General features: G+C 39.5%; 1 protein-coding gene and 1 non-coding gene across 4 annotated transcripts in view; one reads left to right on the forward strand and one right to left on the reverse strand.

The window, feature by feature from the left end:
- The window catches only part of USP6NL (USP6 N-terminal like), a 153,973-nt gene that overhangs the window by 66,566 nt on the left and 60,217 nt on the right, over window positions 1-27,190 (forward strand). For 2 of the 3 annotated variants that reach the window (XM_044229336.1, XM_044229334.1), the window contains 3 exons: window positions 13,962-14,029; window positions 16,055-16,137; window positions 25,688-25,727. In XM_044229336.1, the coding sequence (XP_044085271.1) occupies window positions 13,962-14,029; window positions 16,055-16,137; window positions 25,688-25,727 (191 nt within the window). Of the gene's footprint in view, window positions 1-10,092; window positions 10,222-13,961; window positions 14,030-16,054; window positions 16,138-25,687; window positions 25,728-27,190 lie in introns of those variants that run through there. The other variant, XM_044229335.1, reaches the window with a different exon arrangement.
- LOC122892821 lies at window positions 1,824-1,929 on the reverse strand. The gene has a single exon (XR_006381501.1). It is a non-coding gene; the product is annotated as a U6 spliceosomal RNA (small nuclear RNA).

Genomic DNA, 27,190 nt, shown 5'->3' on the forward strand with positions numbered 1-27,190 from the left:
TTTTATGGCGTTATTGGCCAGGGGATAGGCTTTGTAGCCTTCCAGATAATGGGTTTGTATTGAGACTTTGACCCATAATGTAGCTTTAGACCAGTTGCTTAACCTCTCAAGTTTCATTTTCTCATCTGTAAAATATAAATGCTAATAGGCTGTTTGAGCATTCAGTGAGCTATTGTATGTACCTAGCACAGTGCCTGCTGAGTTACAGAAGCTCAATAACATGAGCTGTTAATAAGCACATTCTTCTTCCTTCCCGAGCAGCCTTCAGTGTAGCTGCAACTTCTGGCCAGTTTTCCCTTTAAAACACCTCCTTGGCTTCCTGTTGATTGGAGGGCATTTCCTTGGCCTCTTGGCCTGATTTAATGCTACTTTGAGGATCCCTTTTGACAGATTCTCTTGACAAACCTTTGTACATTTGCTTGCCATTTCATTTATTCAGAGATTACGTGGAGTGATTAGAGCACTCTCGGGCCTTATTGCATAGGCCCAGTGCCACTGCAGAGCGGTGTGATCTTGCAAGTTAATTAACCTAACAATTTTCTTGTCTGTGAAATGAACAATAATGATACCTACCTCACAGTTTGGACGTGAGATCATTACGCAAAATAACATACATAAGATGTTTAGATCGTGCAAAAGAAATGCTAGCTGTTATTATGAGCCAGACTCTTAGTTGGTATTTCTTATATCTAGTCTCCTGATCAGTGACTTTCTTATGTGTATAGCACATTTGATGTTTGTTCTGTAAAATAAATCTCACTTATACAAGGCAGGCCAACACAAATTTATTGGTACAGTAACAGTAACAATGGAGAGAATGCATGTTTTATTAAACATACATACAAATGTGAGATGTGCATTTATAGTGTTCTTAGGGTTTATTACAGGAGGCAATGACTGTAATTCTATGTTATGAGAGTTATGTGGTTCTGTGCTTAAAGCTTAGGGCACTTTTGTAAAAAAAATATTTGAATGGATGACAGCTTCAGTGTGATATGAACACTTCGATTTATTATTTTCCAAGTTGCTGGCTTTTGATAGCTTTTTTCTTTTTTTTTTTTTTTAAAGAGTGTCCATGCCCAGCACGAGCCCAGTGCAGGGCTTGAACTTACAACCTTGAGATCAGGACCTAAACTGAGATTAAAAGTTGGATGCTTAACTGACTGAGCCACCTAGGCACTCTTCAATGGCCTTATATTCTGATTTGAACCTAAGAGCCATTCAGGAACCAAATAATACTTGAATAGTCATACTTTTAAAAAATGTCATACTTCAAAAAAAAATTTTTTTTAATCCAATTTTCTGTGTGTGCTACTTTGTTGTACTAGGTGATACTGAGTTCTTGTTTTTGTATGCCATTTTAGGCACAGTATACTATTTGCTTATCATTTTTTTATTTAAAGAGTGGAAAATTTACCATTAGGTTGAAAATAGGGTTTGCCATATTATCTGTGGAATTCGTTCTGTACTACTGAGGTGGGCATTCTGTGAATTCTCTTCCATCCCCTTTGCCTTATGCGTGGTCTACAGGAATCCGCTATAATTGCTTTGTTTCTTGTTGGTATCCAAAGGGCTGAATTCAACACGAACTTATAGTGAATATAACTGTACATGCTTTCAGTTCTGAATGAGCTGAAAGTTGTGGAAGTCAAGTAAATGAAGTAGATTCAACAGAATTCTTTCCATAGTCCTAGAAATTAATTGTGAGGGCATTTGAGCTAGTATCTACTAAATGCGTAAAGTTTTTTAGCAGAGTTAAATTTAGTATCCATGTGGTGACTGGTCACTCAACTATTTTTGCAGGTTTTTTGGTTGTATTTGTGTGTTTTTTGGAATGCTTCATGTATTTGCATGTCATCCTTGTGTAGGGGCCACGCTAATCCTATGTATTGTTCCAGTTTTCAGAACGTGTGCTGCTGAAGCGAGCACCGCATGTTTCTTGAACATTTCCTATTATCCTAAAACATACAGCTTACAATATAGGAGGTACAATTGCTTAGGATCACAAAGAATATTTCATAAAGGTGTTCTTGGACTCTGCATCATTGAAGTCCATTTTGCACAAATAGTAGACAGTTCAGCATGGTCAGTTTAGAAGGCTGCTGGAAAGAAAACAACTGTTAGAATCACAGATAGATTTATTTCTAAGAAAAAAGATGTAAGGACCAGCGGAGGTGAGAAGAAATATAAAAAGATCAACCATTTGTACTTCAGCAAAATAGCTTGGTGGTTGAAAACAGGGCTTTGATGTCAGATAGCCTTGACTTTTAAGTCCTGTTCTGCTACTTACTTCCGCTAGGGCCAGGGTGACTTAACCTTTCCACACCTCAGGCTTCCCATGTGTAAACTGGGGATAGAACTACAACTACGAGAATAGCTTGTGTATGTGAGGTTATGCGTAGTAAATGCTCAGCACAGTGTCTGGCACCTAGTAAACTCTCACTAGATAGGTTGTAAAGTATCCACAAACAGAGAGTTGTTACCAGTGAGTCTTGTGTCATCTTCTAAAGCAATCACACTGCTGGAAAAGCAGCTAAGGTATAATCCCGAGTTTGCCAGCGACCTGTAGGCGGATCTAAGTGAGTAAAATGACTCATAAGCTTGTCTTGGTGCTAAGTATCTGTTGTTGACAATTTTGTCATTCAACCCTACCCCCAAATGTGGGAGTTAGACTCATATTCAACAGCTAGTAATTATGCTTCTCATCAGTAGTAATGGTATTTAAATATTGTTGCGTCACTCCATATCCTTTTTCTCTATGAATCACCTTACACATAGGCGTAGGAGGTTCTAGTCTGATTTGGGGAGTTCTAGGGAACCGAGAGTGATACTGTTTCTTTTCTTTAAGAGATACAACACAAGAGACTGACAGATAGAGGTCAAAATGTCTGCTCTGTTGGCTGATCTGAGGACAGGACATTAGAGCGGAAGTGAAAAGGACTTAGTAGCCCATCGTGACTTAGACTTCCGCTGTGACTAGCACGGCCGGGCAGCTGCAGGCCTCCCCTCAAGATGGGTGCCTTCATGCATGAAGAGTAGACCAGTAGACCATGCCCCCTGGCATGCCCCCAGGGGGACTGAGAGAGAGAGAGAGAGAGCGAGGAGTTCAACCAAGCCAACCTCCAAAGTCTTTCTGACCCCGTGAGAGGAGTGAGGGAGAAGTGGCCGGAGAGTTCTAGAGCGTTCCTTTAGCTGAAGTGTCTCCACATAGACTTGAAGCACGATGGTAGCACACTCAGCCAAGTGAACAGGACTTCCTGTCAAGAAAGTGAGACTGCAGGATTCTATGAGTAGATTGGGGAGCTGGCCCAAGGACGACGTGAGGAAGGGAGTAGATTGGAACACAAACATCACACATAAGTCTGTGGTTTTCATCTTTCAAGAGGCTCCCCTATCTTTCTTTTTCTCTCTCTCTCTCTTTCTCTCTCATTTCCTTCCTACTCCCTTCTTTTCTTCCTTCCTTCCTTCTTCCTTAATGGATACAAAGGACTTGTAATTAATTAGAAGTGCTAATCAGAAATACGTTGTGATTTCTTGTATCTGAATTTTAAAGTCTTAATAAAAATTTTTTTTAAAGATTTTATTTATTTATTTGACACAGAGAGAGAGAGAGACAGACAGACAGACAGACAGCACACAAGTAGGCAGAGAGGCAGGCAGAGAGAAAAGTAGGCTCCGCACTGAGCAAGGACCCCAATGCGGAACTCGATCCCAGGCCCCTGAGATCATGACCAGAGCTGAAGGCAGACACTTAACCAACTGAGCCACCCATGTGCTTTAATAAAAAAAAATTTTTTTAAAAGATTTTATTTATTTATTTGACAGGCAGAGATCACAAGTAGGCAGAGAGGCAGGCAGAGAGAGAGAGAGGAGGAAGCAGGCTCTCCGCGGAGCAGACAGCCTGATGCAGGGCTCGATCCCAGGACCCTGGGATCATGACCTGAGCCGAAGGCAGAGGCTTTAACCCACTGAGCCAGCCAGGCGCCCCTAATAAAAAATTTTTAATGCTACCTTGAAATAGAATAAAAAACAAAGCTGATAATCTTTAGTAAGGGTATGCTTTCTGCAGTGAAAGTGTGTCTGGAAAATAGTTTAAAATCTAATTGTTCAGGCAACTGGTCAATCAGTTGAGTGTCCAACTCTTGGTTTTGGCTCAGGTTGTGATCAAGGTCATGGGATGGAGCTCTGCTGCCTTCAGGCTTGGTGCTCAGCATAAAGTCTGCTTAAGAGGTTCTCTCTCTCCCTCTCCCTCCCCTTCAGGTCCTCCCCAGGTTCATGCTCTCTCTCAACTAAATAAAATAAAATAAAAATCTAATTGTTAAAAATGAATTGATATTTTAGTGTTTAGTTGGTTGAATAGTTCACAATAGTGATACATTTTGAGGAGATATTTTTATCTTATTAAGATATATTTGGTGGGCGCCTGGGTGGCTCAGTGGATTAAGCCGCTGCCTTCGGCTCAGGTCATGATCTCAGGGTCCTGGGATCGAGTCCCGCATCGGGCTCTCTGCTCAGCAGGGAGCCTGCTTCCCTCTCTCTCTCTCTCTCTGACTGCCTCTCTCTCCGTCTACTTGTGATCTCTCTCTGTCAAATAAATAAATAAAATCTTAAAAAAAAAAGATATATTTGGTGAGCAGCTACCCTGTGTTAGGCACTGTGATAGTGATACCAAGGTGAATGAGATAACTATCTTTTGTTCATGACACTTACAGTTAAATAGACATGTCAATAAATGTATTCAATGAGATATTATGGGTATCAGTTTGGAAGTACGCTAGAACAAATGAAGCAGTGGCCAGTTTTCCCTTATACCAGTGGGCACTGGTAAGGTAGGTCCACTATAATTCAAGATTGAATTTGAGAAAAAATGATCTTCTCAAATATAATAGTCAGTAATTTTTTTATTTTAAAAATTATTTTGTTTCTCATCCTTCTAGAAATTAGGAAGCAAGTAATAGAAGCCTACCCAGGAATTATTGTTAAAACTATAAGTATCTTCTTAGTTATGGCAATATTAAATACCTTTGCCGATACCAGGTACTCTGTATTTAAAATATTAGTGCTTAAAATACCTGTGTTCTGAAGGGTCTTAAAAGTATATGCTTACAAACACAATAAAACAAACAGCCAACCTATCAATTATAAAATGTTGATCTTTTTATTTGTATAAGGAAGACTCAGACCTTGAGACTTATGGGGGAGACTCTGTGAAAGGGAGCTTGAGATGTAGTTGGGAAGCAGATTGGAAGAGAAGTCATATGAGCAGTAGTTTTCTTTACCAAGGTGCGCAAAAAAGAAGGCCAGTGGGTACAGCTTCCTCTGGCCTGTATAGCACTGTAGGTCTGTGCAGATCTCTTGGATCACTGTGGAAGAAAGAGGGAGATCAAGTCAGGGGAACTTTGCTCCCTTTCTCCTTAACCTTACCTACCAGCTTTGCTGGGCAATTGGGCTTCTGTGTAAGAAGTTGTTTGAAGTAATGTGTTCTGCAAATTTAATGAAAAATTTAAAAACTATTCATTTAAAGCATGATATAGTAGAAAATATTGATACCATGCTGATAGTGCTGTAATAGAAATATTTTGAGTGGCAAGAGACAAATCCTCTTCACACTGATAATTAAAATAAAACCTGAAATTGAAGAGTATTTAAGCTTATATATTTTGAATTTTTTTATGGTATCAGACAATGCATATTAAACCAGAGAAATATGAAGCTATTGTACAGACACTTGTGTGGCTGTTTTGAGAGCAAATCTGGGCATTTCTGAAGACTGGGTTATGGCATTGGTTCTTTCATATATTTAGCTTCCTGCCTTTGGCTGTCCCTTCCTTGATCACGATTATTTATAGTAGTCTTATAATTGCAACCATGATCCGAATCTTTTGTTGTCTTATTCCCAGTGAACATGAAAAAGAGAGAAGGATGCCAATGACTTTTCTAAGATTATTAACTCTAGTGGAGGGAGGAAGAAGGAGAGAAGTAGGTTTTGGGGGGGGTTGAACAGTTTTTGATAAGATGTTGTTTAATATGGAATTGAGTTATGAGAGATGAAAGTGGGGCTGGGCTGGAGTGCCAAGGAATGTTGGATTACAGATGACCTCCCAGTGGAGGGAATGGGCGGAGACCCTGGGTTAGTTGGCACAGGACCGGCAGGGGGTTGGTATCCCATGGTATCCTGCCATGCCGTTTCAGAATAAGCTTTTAGGGGCTGGTGCTTGGGTATATGGAACTTGTAGGTGCCCACACCTGATGTCATCTCACGCAGAGTGACCAGTCACAGTAAGTGGCATTTCACGTTCTCTTGTGACTAGTGCACCTGCTTTTATTTAATTTGTTTTTAGTTATGTTTTCATGTTAATCTTCTTAACTCTGCCTATTCCTCCTTCCAGTATTCCTTCCAGCCTCGGATCTCACGCATGACCAAAACCAATGCTGACGTCTTTAGGAGTGGTGCCTGTTAAGATTTTACCATTGAAAGAGCCTCATTTTTGGTCCGTCTTAGTCCAGGGCGTGCTAAGCAAGTGATCACAAACACCCGAAGCCTACGGAGGCCCCGTCGGTGCCAAGGGCCTCTTTGGGTTGAAAGGTGGGGTGGAATGAAGGAACTCAGATCATAGACGAGAATAACTTACTCAAATTATTTCAAGATAAAAGAGCATTCTTTGTATTGAGCCGGAAGTGAAAGCCACTGGGAACTGAAGCATGAAGCAGCTTCGGGGAGAGGTCCTTCTGTCTCTTTTTTTAAGTCGTGGTGACTCGCTTTGCTCTGCATGCCAGGTACTGTTTTCCTCACTGCAGCAGCTGCTTTCTCAGTTTGCTGGTCGTTTTTTTACTTCCTGTTTTCCCCCTAGCCTTTGGTCACCACTGCCTAGTAAGCCCTTCACCTCCTGATGTTTTATCTTTAACCCCCACTGGAAATGGACTCCCGTTTTATCCTCGTTCACCTCCCTTAGAGAAGACTGGTCAAAGAACTTAAGGCATCAGGAAGCTTTGCACCTGTGGAAAGGTTGCGGTAGATACTGCTGAAGTGTTTGAGCCTGCGGAACTGTGTCTTCTGTGCCTGCGCTCTGTCGCTTGCCGATCAGCCACCACAGTGCTGGGAGCAGCTGTCTGGAAGTTGGGAGATGCTGCAAACTAGGTCCCTGAGCCCTTACTTCTTCCCTCTAAGAATCGGTTGCTTCTTAGTGGTATTGGCACACCACTGGGTAGATCTGTAGATGCTGATATGCACAATCTCCAAGATGAACTGTTAAAAATGAAAAAAGAGGGGATGCCTGGGTGGCTCAGTTGGTTGGACGACTGCCTTCGGCTCAGGGCGTGATCCTGGAGTCCCGGGATCGAGTCCCACATCAGGCTCCCAGCTCCATGGGGAGTCTGCTTCGCTCTCTGACCTTCTCCCCTCTCATGCTCTCTCTCACTGTCTCTCTCTCTCAAATAAATAAATAAAATCTTTAAAAAAAAAAATGAAAAAAGAGTAAGGTGTAGAATTATTTGTAGAACGTTTCTATTTTTTTTACTAGAAAAGGGAAATTGATGTCTGTGTGTACGCATGGATACAGGCAGGGTCCTTATAGTGCAAAGAATGTTTTTCATAGGTCACAGCAGCTGCTTTTGGGAAGGGGACATAGGTTTGGAGTGGGGTCTGGGTTTGCAGATCAGAGTTTGGTTTTGGACACTTGGTCTGAAATTGATTGTGAACTTTAAAAGTTGACAAAATTCTTCCGTGATCAGAATAATGTCAGTATCATATGATCACAATAATGTCAGTATCATTTACCTCAGTCTCAAATGTTATGATGTACCTAGGAAGGAAGTAAAATCCTACTGTTGAAAGTGTCAAGGTCTCTTGAATTCATTTCTCTTATCTGCATCCAATTCAAATGTAAAAATGCCTTGTATGCATTTCTTTACATTTGACTGTGACTTTTATCACTTTATGCTTTGCTTGTTCTGAGATTTCCAAGTCCTTTTACCCTCTTTTTGGAGTCTTTTATGTATAAGCTTTTACTGTATCACTAATAATACCCACTTTCTTCCTGAAGACACCTTGTATTCCCTGTTCAAATGTAGGCTGGCTGCTCTCTAGGCAACTACACAGTTGGCATCTGGAAATGTCTAATTTTAGCCTCCTGTGTCTGCCCCCCTTTTTGATTCTGTTAAAGAAAAAATTCTGGCACTTGTTAAAACAACAAAGAAGACTTTGTTCAGGACGATTGCAGTTAGTGTTGAGACTGTTGTCAATATGGTAGAGAGATTGGGCTCCCCTCCAGACACAGTAAGGACAACGGGGGGGTTATAGTCAACAGGCAGAGCAAAGGAGTCTGCAGGGAGAGGTGACATCGAGGGTACGGGGTCCTTGCGACACTGACTGAACAGGACCCTGGGTGGAGGCAATGCCAGAATGACCAGCTACAGACTCCTGCTACAGCTCGGCTACGCGGGCTGGACACAGGCTGAGGCCTCGTCAAGAGGAGGGTTAGGAGGGCCCTGACTGAAGTTTGAAAAAGGAGAGAGTCTCTGTCAGCAATTTCTGTTGTTGTCTTGTTTTTCTGTCGTGTGTCCTGAAATTCTTTTTAAAAGAAACATTGCATAGGCAGTGAACTTTGAACCATTGTATTGGTTTCCTGTCACTGCAATAACAAATGACCACAAACGTGGTGGCTTAGAACAACATAGATTGACTCTGTTACAGATCTGGAGGCCAGAGCCTGTAATCAGTTTTACTGGGCCAAAGGCAAGGTGTCTGTCTGGCTGGTTCCTTCTGGAACCACCAGGGGAGAGTCTGTTCCTAGTCCGTTCTAACTTCTAGAACGGACTTCTAGTGCTGTCTTTGGCTGGTGACCCCTTCCTCACAGCACTCCGGCCTCTTCCATTGTCACGTTTTCTTGTCTCCCTTGTATTTGGTGCCTTATGATTACGTCGGACCTGTCTGCATGATCCAGAATATTCTCCCCATCGGAGGAGCCTTACGTAATTACGTCTGCAAAGCTCTGCAGATCCCTTTTGCCTTGTAAGGTACACTCATAGGTTCCAGGGGTTGGATGTGGACATCTTCTGGGGAGGAGGTGTCATTCTTGAGCTCAGCACAGCTCATAATATCTAGAAATATTTTTATTTTTTCTTCATGCTTCATTGATAGTTGGGCTTGGTATAGAATTCTAAGTAAATGATAATTTTTCTTAAAACTTTGGAAGCAGAGTTTCATTATCTTTTAGCTGGTAAGAAGTTTGATACCAGTTTGATTCTCATTCCTTAGTATATGACTTGAAATTTTTCCCTCTCTCTAAGCTTCTGAGATCTTTTGCTTATATTAAATGTTACAGATGAGTTCAGCTGAGTGTAAACTTAATGCATTAAGTGTCCAGTTACGTGTAATTAACGTTTACAAGCATGCCTGTAACATGGCTGTTGTGTTTGCAAAGTGGTTTCCAAAGTGTAGGCCCTTGACCATCTGAAAGATGGAAGCATTGAAGGGAAGACAGAATAAATAGAATGGAAGAGAACATTTCACAGTGCCATCCTACAGTAATTACACATTGTTTCACAAAACAAGTGTTTCACTTGTATATGTGTGGTGTCTTAAAACTTCCCCAAACTTTCCAAAACCTTCCAAAATTTAGCATGTATTCTACTTAGTGTCTGAAACAGAGGCTGCAGTTTTCATGTTAAAAATTATGTTAAGATGTTACACGTGTTTGAGGGGAACATTTCTACTTAGCTTTAGTTTAATGTTTTCAATTAAAATTGTCTTTGTTGCTTCATGACAAATTTTATGCAAAGTGGTAAGCATGGGGCTGATTCTGCAGTACAAGATGACATGTTGTAAAGCTGCTTGCTTCAAGCTCCTGTTTGTTGTCAGATGGAATGCTGGGTGTAGGCTGGTGTGGCTCATACTCGGGATCTAGCCTGAAAGACATGTTTTTACCCTCAACAAACATCATCTTTGTTTGGGTATCTGTAGTCCGTGCAACCACAGAAAGATCTTTTCTTCTCCCCTAGAAACGTTTTCTTTCTTGTACTTGTTTCACAAAGTGTTTAAAGCAGAGCTGCCTTCCACTTTTCGGTTTCAGTTTGTTGCCAGAATGTGTGAGGCACCACCTAACACTCCTGGTGTGCTTGAGAACTGTAAAATAATAATGAGATCTTGGAGTAGATAAGTCTACTCTATGAGGACCGAAGCTGCCGGTCATTCCCAAGGCCAGACCAATTGTCTAACAAAGGGTAAAGTACTTCTTGCATTGGAATAGTTGATTTATACATAATAATTATCTGTCAGACCGTGCGGGAGGAAAAATGTCTGTTGTCAATTTTGTTTTAGTGGACTGAATTTGAAATTTAATAACTTTGACTGACTTGTTCATTACAATTTGCGATTAATTGAGCGATACTGAGTTACAGTGCCTGCTTTTAAAAAATGCCATTCAGGAGGATGCTTGCTTCTTAAAAGTTCTTGTATTTAAAGGGAATTAGATGTCTTCTTAAAATGTTGTAGTTGTCAGTTTTTTATATGTGTCTTAAGACGCAGTAGCTGTCATTATCTTCCATAAATTTGTACCCAGGTATGTTTTCCTGTATACTTGAGTATTTAATCCAATGTCTTTTGATTTTTACTGCTTCAGATATGCCTCTTTTACTTTGGAACATTGTTAACGTTAGATGGGAAGTCAATAAAAATAATTTGATTTAATTTGGCTTGAGTAAAGTAATAGCGATTTCTTAAATTTAATAATGGCATGTGATTTAAGTACTGAGTAACACAACTGTCTTTGTTAAATAGGTGCCTGGAACTTTGTGCACACTTGCGCCCAGACACAAGACAGCTGCTGATATCCCTTTGTAATCAATGTTTTAGGGCACTCTTTGTTCTTGCAGTGGAATTTCTAAATAAGCACTCAAAATGAAACCAAAGGGAGGATTCTGGTATGATTCTTAATAAACTTCTCAACTACAGATCAGACATTATGAAACAATATAACTACAGTGAAGTCTGCATAGGGATATTACTTCTTACTCTAAAGATTATTGCCTCACAATGTGGATTACTAAATTATGTCTCTACTACTCCCTCTTGGAAAGAATTGGCATTTAGATGTAGTCTCTTCAAAGAATCAGGTTTGGCTGTATTTTATAAAATCAATTTGACTTCAGATCCATGCTTTTTTTTTTTTTTAGAACACATTTGTCAACATTACAGAATTTTCTCTCCACAGGGAAATGCAATGATAAGAAATTTCTAAAGGAATTTAAAGATTTAGAACTTACTTTCTTTGATTTAGAGCCATGTCAACTACTCTAATCATATGAAAGTACATGATCTTTCTCTCATAAAATTAAGATAGAATTTCATTCAGTTCCAGTATGGCCTGTTACATGGTTAGGTTTTCCTTTCCCGAAATCTCTAGACTAGAGATCATCCGTGGAAAGCTTGCTATCTTTCAGCTCACCACAATGATGCTTTCTCGGGATACTTTGCATCTTATCAGCTCCTTACTGTTTCTAGTTCTTGTCTTTATACTTTTAAACTTGTCCTTGTTAAGTAGGAAATAGGGTTCAGACTCTAGGACTGGTAGCAGGAATGAAGGTGGTATTGACCGTATTCAAAGAACACACTCATCCATTGACTCTCGCCTATCACCATAGATACGCACGCTTAGTTGTTCTGATAATGGAAGTGGAATTTAATAAGTAGTCAACTTTCCTAGTTTGAGTTTAATTTCTATTAATTTGCTCTCCCTACGCCTTTGTAGAAGCAGGGGTGTAATGTTGTAAAGCTGGGCAATAGAAGAGGGAAAAGGTATTGACAGGGGTCTGTAAATCTGGACTAGGATTATGAATATATAATTGAGTTGATTATCCCGGACTTCTGACTACATTAGTTCACTGTGAAAATCTAAACTAGTCTGAATTTTTGTTATTTTATTGAACCATTCTATTACTTACTCACGTTTCCCCCAAAGGATAGCATATGGACACTTTGTAGTCTGAGAAAAGCAGTGAATAAGCATTTTTTCCCCCAATAAACGTTTAAAAATTTACAGATTTCCCCTTTTTCCAATTTTTATTGTTATATCGATGATCTCATGGGCCTAACTCCCTAGACTTGGAATTGTTGGGGGTATACCTGTTTTTAAGATTCTGCAGACATGTTATCAAATTGCTTTCCACAAAGATTTTTATACACTGATAAATCTCCCCTCAGAGTAAGCGGCTGCCGATTTCCCCACACTCTTGTCAACATTGAGTAACATCAGTGCGGTTTTTGGTCAGTCTGAGATAAGTACAAAGATATTTTAAAGCTTGTATTTCTTTAGTTTCTAATAAGTTTGATTTCTTTTCCCCATGCCTTGGCTTTTATATTTAGATTTTATTTTTACCAGAGCTATACTTGGTTTAAAGATTCAGCAGTCTGTATGGCTTATTTTGAAAAATAGCTGACTGCCATACTCCTCCCTCCTCACAGTCCGCCGCCCGGAAGTAACCACCGTCCACTCCCCGGCCTGCTGCGTTTTCTGTTTTCTTCCATGGTGCCAGATGCACGCCTTGTCGCCCTTCCTGCTTCCGCAGTCAAGCCGGGTCCGCTGGTCTCCTGATCTGGAGGGCCAACGTGGGGCTCTCTTCCCTGCACCCAAACTCTTTCACACATCCCTTCTGTCTTGCACATCCCTTCAGTCTCAGGGACTTGACCCCTTTCGTCCACGCTCTGTGTTCAACCCCATCCTTCCCCTCCTTAGGAGCCACCATTTGCTGGGCCTTTGAGGGAGGGGATTTAAAGAATCCCTCTGTTGTCATCCAAGAAGAATGGATATAAAATGTGCGTTCCATCGGCCATCTCTCCCTGGAAGGCCTTCCTTGTGTCTTTAGTAATCATTTTTAGAAAGTAACCCTTAAAAATACTGGCTATGAAGTCCATTGTAGCTGGATGTGAATCCCTTTGTGCTCTTTATTAGTTCTGTGACCTTCGACAAGTTCGCTAAAATCGCTAGGCTTCATGTTTTTCTGTCTGAGTGATAGAATTCATGTGATACCTCTCTTAGAGGGTCGTCGTGAGAAATAAATGTGATAAGACATGTAAAGTGCTTTTCACAGTATCTGAAGCCTGGCGACCTCCTGCCGTCTGCCAGAGAGTTCCCGAGAACACAGACATGCTTGCGGCTGCTCTCGTTAACTCTTGGGAATTTCTCGCTCGTGGCCTTTGCCCAAATTTCCAGTGAAATGCTTGTCTTTTTTCTCCTTGAGAAGAGGTGCCTTTGATATAGCCTGTTATTATTGGTCTTTTGTTTTTCCATATGGTACTTGGGATGTATCATAAGCATACTATTTCATGTTGTGATCTCCACTGCTGCTGTCAGGTTTGTGTTTCTCACAAAGATACAGGGTGGTAGTAAGACAGAAGGTCTGTCTGTGCGGGAAGACTGGAGATTATCCTAGCACTTGGGACAGCTGATGAGGGGGACCTCAGAGGCCAAATGAAGAAGTAATTATTTTCATCATGTAGGAGAAATAATTTTTTTTTTTAACTCCTGAAGTATATAGTATGCTGGTTTGTTCTGTGGACAAATGACCTGTTTGTAAAAGCCTTCTTGAATGTTCTCATCATCTACCCAGATGGATTTCATGTGAAAACTTAGAGCTTTCCGTTTGTTTCTACTTTAATACTTATTTCTCTGAAATTGGATCCAACATTGATTCTTAAGGGATAAAATTTATCATCTCCCCTAAGTTAATGCTATGTTAACAAATTTGCTTTTTTAAAATATCTGTACTATTGAAATGGCAGATGCGTCGATATTTCATAGTTGTAGTTACAGATACTTAACTCAGCCTTTTAAGTTTATTTGATTTTGCTAGTTTGTCCTTTTAGGCAATACCAATTTATTGTTTTATTTCTCTTTTGTCTTAGTTTTATAATAATTAACTTTTGGTTCTTTAAATAACGGATCATCTAAATTTGATCTCCACAGATTCGGACCAGGATGTAGCACTCAAACTTGCCCAGGAGCGAGCTGAAATAGTTGCTAAATATGACAGAGTAAGTATTCATATTTACTCTGAGTAAGTATTTATTAGGAAAAGACATAAATAGAAATGGATTTCGTGTTTGGAGAGCTTAAATTCAGAAGCAGTTTGTTTACTTCATGGGGCAGTTGAAGTCATCTTTCTTTCTCTTACTTCATCTCCAGATTTTCTCTCCCACTTTCCCTGTGCTGTGGCCACTCTGGTCTCTGCGGTTCTTCCAACACACCAGGCTTGCTCCTGCCTCTGGGCCTTTGCACTGGCTGTTTCTTCTGCCTAGAACACTTTATCCTGGATATTCTCATGGCTCATTGCCTCACCTTTTTCAGATCTTTACCCAGATGCTGCTGTCTTAGTGAGGTCTTCTCTGACCACACTGTTTAATAATTCCTCAGCTCTCTGGATCTCTGTTCTCTTCTTTATTTCTCACTATAGCACTTACCATATCAGCATACTTCATATTACACTTATTTTGTGTGTTGTCTGCTCTCACTCCTACAATGTACACTCTGAGGGTAAGGATTTCTTTTGTTTGACTTACTCTTCTATCCTAAATATCTGGAATAGTTCCTAGCACATGCTAGGTATTCAGTAAATTTTTGATCATGGCACCATATAGAATTAAATACCCATTTTATTTATAATTTATATATGCTCTTAAAATTTTAACACACATCTGAAAATTTGAACTTATACATTATGTATACTCTCCATTAGCATTTTATCTCTAAGTTAGTTATGGAATCTGGTTTTTGGTGCCCTAGAATATCATAGTTGTTGACAATTTACCTGTATTCTTATTATTACTTTACTCCTTGAGGTCTATAATGGGTTGGAGGCAGTGATTTATAAATGTCATGTTTTATATTTATCTCAGTTGCATGTAATTACATATCTGTTATTTTTGATTATTTGGGAGAGTAACAGGAACATGAAATTACAGAAAGCCATCTGGACTGTGCCCTGCTCCTGGAGAGGCCTACAGGCAGGCACTGCTCTACTTAATAGTTACATTCCCAGAGTTTGTTTTTGAATTGGTTGTTTGGAGCATCAGACACAATTTCCCATTATTGTGAATAGGTTTTAGTGGAGTCTGTGAAAAAACTAATTAATTCATTCAACTGCTTAACTAATTTAAAACCAATAGGACTATCATTCATTCATGTTTGCATGCACTTTTTTCCCTCCATGCAGTTAAATCATAGTTAGGAACTAGGCTAGCCATTGTGCAGTCATTGATAAAATATATGCACACGGAGGGGTCCACAAGACAGCTGGGTATTGAGTCTAAAATTTGATGGACCAGTGTAGACATTTGATGTTCCTTCTCTAATCCATGCTAATTAATGGCCTCAAAAGTAGAACGAGAAGAGCAATGGGCTGAGGGCAGAGCTGTGGGCACACTGACGGTTAAGGGGGACCCATGAAGACCCATGAAAAGAAGAGTTGGATGGTATGAGGAGAGCCAAGAGAGGCTGGTGTGATGAAGTTTGAGGAATGGGGGCGAGCAACATGGACAAACGCACTGAACGGAATCTACTAGATAGGAACTGAACAGCATCCACTGGATTGAACAGTGGCAGATAATTTTTGACGTTGGCAAGAGTAATGTCAAGGCTGATGTAGCTGTGAAGTAAAGAAGTAGAGAGACAAGGTGGATAGCTTACTCTTCTGGGAAGTTTGGATGAGAAGAAATAGTTTTTTTCTGCAACACATGTTTTAGTCAGAGTGGCTTTCTTACCCTTCATTGCTCTGTCTTTCTCAGTTGACTTCTCACGTAAACCCAAGTCCGATCAGGGCTTAGCTGCATGTCAGCTGTTGCTGCCTTACAGGATCTTCTGAAGCTTGTCACTGGGAAATAGTGATTTAATTGCCAAAAGTAGTTTTTTTTTTTTTTAAAGTTAATTTAGGCTGATAGTGCCTTATTTCTAGCCCTTATTATTAATTCATAAGAAAGCTCCTGTTTTGTGGACTTTTTCTTTTAAGTAACTGTTCAGTTTTATAAATTCCCAATAATACCCTTCTTTGTCCCCAATTACAGGGACGAGAAGGTGCAGAGATTGAACCTTGGGAGGATGCTGATTACCTTGTTTACAAAGTCACGGATAGATTTGGCTTTTTACAGTAAGTTGCATCGATTGAAAGCTAACTTTTTTATTATAATGTTTCTATGGTGACCTGTTATATTGATTTTCGCACGGCTATGAATAAGTTTCCAGGAGTAGTTCTGCATGTGCTTTTGTTATTAAATTCCTGGCATTTTTAACCTCTATGATTAACATTGAATTATATTGTTAAGAATACAGTCTTTAATACTTATTGTGTTTTAGTAAGAACATAAAGTGTAATAAGTGAGTTGTATTAATAATTTAGCAGAATTTAAATGGAAATGAATAATAATTTGCATTTCAAAAATAATTACAAGACATTTCATTTTATGTAAATGCATTTTAAAAATAATTAGCAGTTAGAACTTCAGTGTTATGTAGCCTAAAAATTAGCTATGAAAGGAAATGCCGTTGATCTTTCCCATAGTTATAAATGTCTTTGTGTTATTGCTTCTCATAATTAATTCCATTTATCCTGAGTATGTTATATAAAGAGTTGAGAGAGGTCTGGACTACTGTAAAGGGCCTAACGTGATTTTGACTCTTGAGAACATCCTGCTAATGATGTGAATTCTGCCTGTTCTGGTTCCGGTGGTATTTGGGCAGATCCCTACAGTCTAGATCTAGAATTCAACTCTATAGTTTGCTTGCTTCCATCCAATTTAGTGAGTAATTTCTCATTCAAATTTATTCTTTTCCAGTCTCATTAATTTTAAATAGGAAAAAGCTAGAGTTTTTTTTTTTTTTTAAATGTTAGGATATATGATTACATTTTGAAGGAAAAAATACAATTTTTTTGATAGTTCATAGCAGTAACTTGTAGTACTCAGACTTTGTTTTCTCCTTCTGTTGAGTTTTCTTGCATTTGGAAAGTATTTTTCGGTATCTTGTTTTTCTTTGGATAGAGCAAGTGAACAAAGTGAAGAGAAACAGTTCTGGGAGTTAGAGAATGTGTGCCCTTCTAGTGCCTTCGCTTGTTGCAGTTAACCCTTTCACGCCTCGTTTGTAAAATAGAATCACCACTGCTCTGCATTGTAAAATGGAATCACCACTGCTCTGCATACTTTAGAATATGGTCGGATCTTTGAAGAAATAAAATGATAGAATGCCATATAAGTAATGCCATCTAAAGGTCTGGACAAATATAAGGTGTTATTATTATACTTATTGACATAAGCAGAGTGTTCCCTTTAGTAGTTAAAATTAGAAGACTTTGAACATAACAGACTAGCAGAGCAGTATTTAACTATGATGAAACACTATTCTTAAATTAAACCCCCACTTCCACTTTTTTTTTTTTTAATAAATCAAGCTTGACCACAAATGTGGCAGGAAATGGTTACATATTTGGGTGGGTTAGTGTGCAGATCTGAGGTATGTGATGGAGTTAAAGGACAGTTTGAGCTTTTGGCCCTATCAGGATCAGTGGGTCCCAAACTTGTCTGCACACTAGAGTCATCTGAGAAATTTTTCTTAAAAATAAATTTCTGGGCTCTGTCCCAGATTTCGATTCAGAGGGTACACTATAACTTACCTGATTTTGGGACGCCTGGGTGGCTCAGTTGGTTGAGCGGCTGCCTTTGGCTCAGGTCATGATCCCAGCGTCCTGGGATCGAGTCCCACATCGGGCTCCTTGCTCAGCAGGGAGCCTGCTTCTCTCTCTGCCTGCCTCTCTGCCTGCCTGTGCTCACTCTCTCTCCCTCTCTCTCTGACAAATAAATAAATAAAATCTTTAAAAAAAAAAAAAAAAACTTACCTGATTTTGACCTTCTCAAGTGACTGTATTTTGGGAGCGAACCACCAAAAGAGATGTTTATATCATAAAATGGTCTAATATAATACAAACTACATGTGAAAAACCTGTGTATTCCAAAAGGATCTAGTAATTACCTAAAAATCTCTTTTTCTCATTGCTTGAAACATGTTTAGTCAGTCCATTATTTATCTTAATAATATTAGGTAGTATTTATTGAGAACAGGCACCGTTCTAAGCCCTTTACACAGGTAGCTCATTTCTCTGAAAAACTCTATGGGGTAGGTACTCTTTTTATCTTTTTTTCAGATGAAACTGAAGCAGAAAGAGGTCAACCACCTGGCCCGAGTTGTGTTGACCGTGTTAGATGTGGGATGTAGTTGACCGTGTTAGGTGTGGGATGTAGTTGACCGTGTTAGGTGTGGGATGTAGTTGACCGTGTTAGATGTGGGATGTAGACCTTTGCAGTCTTACAGCAGGGCCTGTGTTCTGAACTTCTGCAGTATACTGCCTGTTACTACCTGTTACTGCTGTCCTGTATTTTAAATAAGAGAAACACAAAAGTGCTTTGACATGCCTGGAAAGAAATTTGAAGGTAGTCACTTGTATGAAGGTAAAGTCAGATAGCTAAGCTCACCACTTCTTTGCAAATGAAACCAGTTGGTACCAGTTCTCATACGATCACACTAATTTTTAAATTTATACCATGGTACCGTCCTTCAGCATCCAGCACAAATGAAAATAATGAAGCAGAGAAATGCATTTTAATATAATGTTAGGCTTTGTTAAATTTCACCAAACTAATTGATTTTTGTTACAATGCCTAATATAAGTAAAACACTTTCCTCGAGAGATTGCTGCTGGTGCCTTCCATTGCTTGTCACTGTAGCCTAAAGTTTTTTTGCATTGTTGAATAAATAAATAAACTTGGCCTAGGCATTTAGATACTGCTTTCTATCACACCTTGACCAAAGAGCACTTTTTTCTGCTCTTTTAGTTGTGTGCAATTTTTCATTGGTTCTGCAGTGAATTGGGTTTTAAGTGTCAATGCCAATACAATACAGTGGCCAAAAGTAACTTTGTGATCTTCTCCGAAGGCTGCTGACTTCATATCTGATTATAGTTTTAGTAATTTAAATTGCTTGTTATGATATGTGACAGTACTAACAACTGCAGTATAGGCCTAACTTGGCTTTTTAAGAGATTTCACAATAAATATAAAAATTGTTGCCAAACCAGCTTGGCTTGATGCTGCAACAGGAAGGTCTTTGTTTAGGATTCAGAAATGGGGAGTTATCCCTGGTCTGCATGCCTGTGACAGAGTTACATCTGGAGAATGGAGAAACCAAGCACATTTAAGAGTTAGAGAAATTTCGAAATTTGAACTTTCAGCATTGTTATAAAAAATAGTCACTGCTAGTCTGTTCAGCTTGGAATGCTTGGAATTTGGATAATGATAGAGCTTTTAGGTCAGAAGTTATTAATAGAATTAGAAGGAAATTGTATCAAAAATAAAGATAAAATTAATATCAAGCTTCAGATTTTCAACTAATCAAAACATGTATATTTACAAAAATTAGCAGATTGTTTGTAATTTACTATGACTACATAAATATTTGAAAGCCAAAATACAGGTGTTTTTGTTCTTGAAGAACCTCTGTTTTGATGACAAGAGCTTGTGAACTCTTTGTCTAATCCTTGTGATTAGAGCAAATCTTAACTTAGACATACTTAACTGCAGACACAAAATTTAGTCAACATATTCAGTTTACTGATTTTAACAAATTAAGTTTTAGTTTCCCACTGAAAGTTTGTCTTACAGAAATATGCCACCTGAGATATTGAAAAGTAACAGGCACATGTACTCTAGTTAATAATTCTTTTAAGTTTAAAGCAGATGAAAACAGATTGAGTTAAGGCCCCTCTCTTTCCAGGGATGACCATGTTGTTGTTTTTACTTAATGTGTTTCTATGAGGCATGGCTTCTTGCTCTCAGCTTGGCATTGTCTTTTAGCAACTTCTATGGACCTCTTTCCTTCAGAGGACAAACCTTCATTTTTTAAAGTGGGATTAGGTAAACATTCTCTTTAAAGAGTTGGATGTGAAATATTTTGGCTTTGTAGACCTTGTGATCTTTGTGATTCAAACTTAATGATTCAACTCTACTGGTGTAGCATGTAAACAACCACAGACCATCCATGAGCGAGCATGGCAGTGTTCATCGAAACTTTATTTCCAAATGCAGGCCATGGGGCAGATTTGACCCATGGGGCTGTAGTTTGCTCACCTGAAGGAATACTCTGCACTCATCCAGACTTCAGTCTTTCCTTCGTCTGCTTGGAGAATACTTATGTGGCAAGGGGAAGGTGCATATATGCGTGCCAGTAAGGGTTCACCCTTTTTTTTTTTTTCATATGATCACTCAGCAGCGTTGAGTGCCCTCCTGCAGCCTGCCAGCCACTGTGTTTGAGGTTGGTGCCGGGCTTTACATGGTATTTTAGACATCGGATGTAGCTTTGGGGAAGGCAGCAGTCCTCTGCTTTCTCCCTAAGGCTGTGAAGATTAATGCACGCCATCACAGAAGTTTGAGGAGGGAAAATTCTGTGGCATTCAGTGTTGTGCACACAGCAGATTTTGTATAAAAGGTTTTAGATATGGAGCAATAATGCAAGAGAATCCATATGGGAAAACTTTACCACCTTGTTGCTCTTTCATCCATCGAAGCAGTCTCAAGAGTGTTTTCACAATTCAGCATCTATCGAGTGTGGAGGGAATGGACCCCATAAGGAATAAGGCCACATAAGACACACCCACAGCTAACATCATACCCAGTGGTAAGCAGCTGAAGCTTTTCCTCCAAGATCAGGAACAGGACAAAGATGCCCACTCTTCCCACTTTTATTCGCATAGTGCTGGAAGTTCTCACCAGAACAGTTAGGCAAGAAAAAGAAATAAAAATCCAGATTGAAACAGAAGAAGTAAAACTGTCTCTATTTGCAAATGAAATGATTTTATATATAGAAAACTGTAAAGACTCCACCAGAAAATTGTTAGAACTGATAAATGAATTCAGTAAGGTTGTGGCATACAAAATCAATATATAAAAATCAGTTGCATTTGTATACATCGTAAAAACTATCAAAAAGAAATGAAGAAAATAATTCTGTTTATAACTGCATCAAAGAGAATAAAATGGGTAGGAATCAATTTAACCGAGGAGAAAAAGACATACTATGAAAACTGTAAGACATTGATGAAAGAAATGTAAGATGATACAAATAAATGCAAAGAAGTTCCATACTCATGGATTGGAAGAATTGCTTTGTTAAAATGTCCATACTACCCAATGCTATATACAGATTCAGTGTAATGCCTGCAAAATGCCCAATGACCTGTTTCACAGAAATACAATGTGTATAGTCTTAACATTGTATGGAACCACACAAGACCAAAATAGCTAAAGCAGTCTTGAGAAAAAAGAACAAAGCTGGAGGCATCATGCTTCATGATTTCAAACTCTGTTACAGATCTTGAGTAGTCAAAGCATTATGGTATTGGTGTAAAAATAGAGACATAGATTGATGGAACAGAATTGAGAGTCCAGAAATAAACCTATGCATTTATGGTCAGTTAATTTACAACAAAGCAGCCAAGAATATACAATGGGGATCACAAAGATCACTCTTCATTAAGTGGTGGTAGGAAAACTGGGCAGCCACATGCAGAAGAGCGAGTAGATTAAAGGCTTAAACCTAAGAACAGAAACCATAAAACTCCTAGAAGAAAACGTAGGCTGTAAGCTCCTTGACATTGGTCTTGGCTCTGATTTTTTGGATCTGATACCAAGAACAGAGACAACAAAAGCAAAAATAAACAAGTGGAACTACATCAAACCAAAAAGCTTCTGTACAGCATCTAAAAAGGGCAACCTACCAAATGAGAGATAGTATTTTCAAATTAGGTATCTGATAAGAGATTAATATCTGAAATATATAAAGAACTCATGCAAATAAGTTAAAAAAAAATCTGATTAAATAATGGGTAAAGGACCTGAATAGACATTTTCCCAAAGAAGACATAAAAATGGCTGCCAGACACATGAAGATATGCTTAACATCCCCTATTATCGGGAAATCCAAATGAAAATCACAGTGAGGTATCACCTCATACCTGTTAGAATAGCTATAATCAAAAAGATAAGAAATAACAGCTTTTGGCAAGGATGTGAAGAAAAGGGAGCCCCCGTGCACTGCCTGTAGGAGTGAAATTGGTGCAGTTACTATGAAAGAAGACAGTATGGAGGTTTCTTAAAAAATTAAAACTAGAACTACTTAGGGAAGCCTGGGTGGCTCAGTCAGTTAAGCATCTGCCTTCAGCTCAGCTCATGATCCCAGGGTCCTGCGATTGAGTCTGGCATTGGGCTCTCTGCTCAGTGGGGAGCCTGCTTTCCCTCTGCCTGCTGATCCCCCTTCTTGTGCTCTCTCACAAATAAATAAAATCTTCACCCGCTCCCCCAAAATAGAACTACTTATGATCCAGCTATTCTACTTCTGGGTATTTATCCAAAGGGAAATTACTATCTCAGAAAGATTTTTGTACCCTGCCCCCTGCCATTAATTGCTTCATTGTTTACAGTAGCCAAAACATGGAAATAACCTAAGTTGTCCGTTGATGGATGAACGGATAAGGAAAATATGTGTACACACACACACAGACACACACACGCACAGAGGCATATTATTCGGCCTCTGAAATTTTACCATTTTGACAACATGGATGGACCTTGAGGACATTATGCTAAGTGAAATAAATCAGAGAAAGACAAATATTGTATGTTATCATTTATATGTGGAATCTAAAGCAACCAAACAAACAAACAAAAATGAACTAATAGATAGAGAGAACAGGTTGCTCGTTGCCAGAGATGGGATGGGGAGTGGCGGTGGTGCTGGGAGGGAGGCAAAATGGGAAAAAATGGTCAAAAAGTACAAGTTTCTAGTAATAAGGTAAATGAGTCCTGGAAATGGAGTGTACAGCGTGGCGGCTATAGTTAATAATACTGTGTTGTATATTTCACAGTTGCTAAGGGAGTAGATCTTAAAAGTTTTTATCACAAGGGAAAACCCAAAACATCTGTAGCTGTGTGTGGTAATAGATGCTAACTAAACTTAAAATAATAATCATTTTGTGATATATATATCATTGTCTTGTACATCTAAAACTCATACAATGTTGTATGTCAGTTATATCTCAATCAAAAATTTAAAAAATAAATTTTAAAAATGCATATGAAAAAAGGTTTGGTTAGTAGGAGTTCAGTAACTCTCTGGGGATATGATGATGTTCCTGCACAGGCAAGCAGATCCTGGGGTGGGGGTTGTGACAGGGCAAAAGGAAATCACGTACTATATCAAGATGGAAAGAAATCCAACACCCGGTGTGTCTACTAATGGATGTTGCCGCCGGCTGACTTCAGTGGTGCGTTTGGTCCTGCATCTCTCTCTCCCAGGGCTTTGCGGGGTATGGCTTGATGGTAAGGTGGGGCGGGATGCCAAGAGCAGTGCTGTCGCATGTTGAATTTCACAGGTGAAATTCACATCTGTAGGACGTGAGCACCACAGGCCACGTGGCCCGAGCAGATAGATGATCAGCCCCACTCCACAGACGAGTGCGGAGGTTGGTTCTGATTCAATGCTGGGAACAGGCACAGTGAGGTCTAGTGAGTCAGTAGGAGGACGCCAAAGAGCTGTACCCAGCGCTTTCAAAGAGCTAGTCATGCGGTAAGCCGCGGGGGTCGGCGCTTCATTTGCAGTTGGGAAAGTTCAAACAAACAGTTATCAGGAGCTGCTCAAATCAGCTGCACAAAAAGCTGCTCTTGCCCAGGGCAGCCTGCTCACCCCAGAAATACCGGTCTCAGTGTGCGCAAAGGGTGTCAGATGTTCCTAGTCGTTCAAGATGTCCCTGCTGACCCTGTTCACCTAAGAAACAAATTCCAGCGGTGCCGATAAGCCCTTTTTCTGCCAGTAAGTGAAGAAGGGATAGATGTACTTTTAAATTAGAAGTTACATCCTGTACCATTCATACATCGTTGGCTCTAGTAATCAGGAATACAGATTGATTAGCAGGGAAATGTAGACTATGAGTATAATGAAAATTTAATAAACAAAACAACAACAACAACAAAAAAAACCCCGGTGTCACCTTCAGTAAGGTGAGAGTGGACATTTTACATTAAAAAAACAAAAACTTTTATATTAAATCCTCAAATCCTTTTTTCTTTTTGAGAATTGGTTTCTAAGCCTTTTCTCCATATACCGCTCCACAAACCGAAGATCTTGTTCATCCTGGTTTGAACCCACAGGGCTAGAGCGATAGGATTGCACATCTCTGTATTAGGCTAAATGACTGTAACTAAGTGAAATGTTAGCTTCTTATCTCTGAAGTGAAGGGTTTGGACTATCTCTTGAAGATCTCCTTTGGCTGTTGGAATTTCTGTCAGTTCCATTGCTGTAGGTTGGTTTGTGGTTCACCTGAGGACTCTTCAAAGTAGCAGAAGAGTGCCTTCGAACATACTGGATTCTGGAATACTGATGTGCGTGGTATTATGTGGTTTAAGAGAAACTAAGAGGAGACTCTGTATCATTGCCCAACCATCAGTATTACTGAGGTTACAGCTCAATGCTCAGAACTTTTTTACAGATAGTGCATTGTTTTTCTGTTAATACAAGAGGCTTAGCATGTTTCAGGTTAGAGCTGATACCATAGTATTACTGTATCAGGGAAGGAATATGATCTTTTGTTGCATATTTAAAAATCTCCTCCCCATTGGAGTTTTGACAGATGAAGCTTTCCTGATGTATAGAATCAGATTTTCCTTTTTCATTCCTGAATCTGTTGGAGGCTGATTTATTTATTTATTTAAGATTTTAATTTATTTATTTGAGACACAGAGCAGGAGTGGGAAAGAGAAGGAGGAGCAGACTCTCCTCCTTGAGCAGAGAGCCCAATGCGGGGCTTGATCCCAGGACCCTGGGATCATGACCCGAGCCGGAGGCAGACAATTAACTGACTGAGCCACGCAGGTGCCCCGATCCTTTTATCATTTTGTGAAAAGCAGTCATTTGTTATAGGCCATAGTTTGAGCCATGGAGTGGAGGTGATGTTGTCAAGTAGAGGTTGGCAAACTGTGACCATATCACAGTCAGCTCACCACCTGTTTTTGAAAATGTTTTGTGAGAATAAAACCGCACTTAGTATATTATTACCTGTCTGTGCAATACAACGTAACAGTTCAATAGTTAATGACAAAGACTATATGGTGTGCAAAGCCCATTGTATTTACTGTTTAAATATTTACCTTCCCAGAAGAAGGTTGCTGACTCCTATTCTGTAGGAGTGTTGTCCAGTAGGACTTTTCCTGCAGTGGTGGGAATATTCTTTCTATATACACAGTGTTCAAAACAATAGCCTCTTTCTGCATGACTGTCTTGCACTTGAACTGTGGCTGGGGTGAGACTGAAAAACTGAATTGTTATTTTTATTTAATTTGAACTTAACATTTAAGATTAAAAAGCCACATGTGGCTGGAGAAGACTATCTTGGACAGTGTATATCTAGAGATTGGGGGATAGGGGACCTTGTGGGTTCAAGGTCACTAATTGTTTTATATTGAATTTGGTACCATGGAAGCTTATGTAGTGTGATCCATTCTTGTGATGGTGGTCATGTATATCATCTGTATCTATACGTATATAATATTTAAAAAGTTCGCTATGATTTTAACTGTTTCATATCTACTCTTCTTCCTTTGTAGTGAGGAGGAGCTCCCGAATCACAACGCAGCTGCGGAACGCGTGAGTCCAGCTCTGCATGTTTTTATCATCATTGGTGAATTATGTTATCAGAGGATTAAAATTTCTACCTTGGTGACTTTGAATGCCGTGTTATGTAAATGGTGCGGCCATTTAAATTTGACCCAGAGTGTATCACTAAGAAAGTGATTAACGGTGAATCAATTTTAGGAGATTTTTTGGAATTTCTGATAGATACTTGAAAGAAAGGAAGGTAGCAGTTCTCAGAGACTTGTTTGCTAGACAATCTCAGTCTAGGAGTGCTTTGAATGTAGAGCCTTTGAAGAGCGCAGGTGCTTGGGGACCCTCCTCCATCTGTTAGGTCAGACTCTCTGGGCAGGAGCCCAGGTAGGTCATTTGCGGAAAGCTTTGCAAGTGATTCTCATGTGCTCTGTAGCTAGTAAAGCAGGATTCTAGACCTGCAGCTTTTTTTAATAGAGCTATTCCATGAGCTTATAACCAAATTTCCTATAAACAACAACAGAAGTTTGCTTTAGTCAAATAAGCCCATTAGCTTTTAAGGACTTTAAAAAAATCTTATGTATAGTAAACTTGTCACTTTTTTTTTTAAACTCAGTATTCCCCCACTGTGTTCATTATACTTGGCCAAGGAGCTTGTCCCATAGCTGTGTGTGCATGAGAACTAGGGATTGAATATTTTAAGGAATCTCCTTCCCTTTCTCTCTCTCTCTTTCTTTCTTTCTTTTTTTTTTTTTCCTGCACTAAAAAATGAATTGCAGAATGAAAGGCAGGCTACTGATTGGGATTATCTTCGGTTTGCTTATATTTGATCAGGGAAAGAGGCCGAGTTTCAGATGATGGAGGTAAAGAATTAGAATGAGAATTCGAAAAACACTTTAGAAAAATCTTTCTGAAGTCAAAAATTTCTGAAAATAAGAAAATGAAGCGTACCTTTAAGATGCAGACACAATTGTCCTTTGAAATATATAAAGATCCTTACAGGTACTTCCTGCGGATGGATGGATTCTCTTGTGTTTGCCTCGTCTTCTCCCCATATCAGAACCTTGATGTTCTGGCAGATGAGTTTCTTACAGTAGGTACATTGAGTAGCAGCTGTGTATCAAGCAGCGGACCAGGTGCTGCCTAGAATACTAGGGTCAAATAAGAGGTAGTTTCTGCTGTGGAGCCACTCACTGTCATCCGATGACTAGAGGAAGGTCAAGTGAGACACTGGGCGGGAGATTCTTGATGGCCAGTATCAGTCCCGTTTGAAGTGGGAATCTGCGGATCTCTCCCCACTCTGTGACCGTTTTCTCTCTTGTCCGTGTTCTGACTTCAGTTATCCTTGAACCTCACTGATACGACCACTGTTACGTTATCCCTCACCAAGCTCATGGCTTCATTCCCTCTCTCCCCAGCTGAACTTCTGCTGTAGGTCCGCGCAATCACTCCACGTACCTTTACTCCCTCGTCTCTATTGCTTCTTCCGGACTAAAGTCCAGCCC

Source organism: Neovison vison, chromosome 12, assembly GCF_020171115.1.
Source record: "Neovison vison isolate M4711 chromosome 12, ASM_NN_V1, whole genome shotgun sequence".
Lineage (NCBI taxonomy): Eukaryota > Metazoa > Chordata > Mammalia > Carnivora > Mustelidae > Neogale > Neogale vison.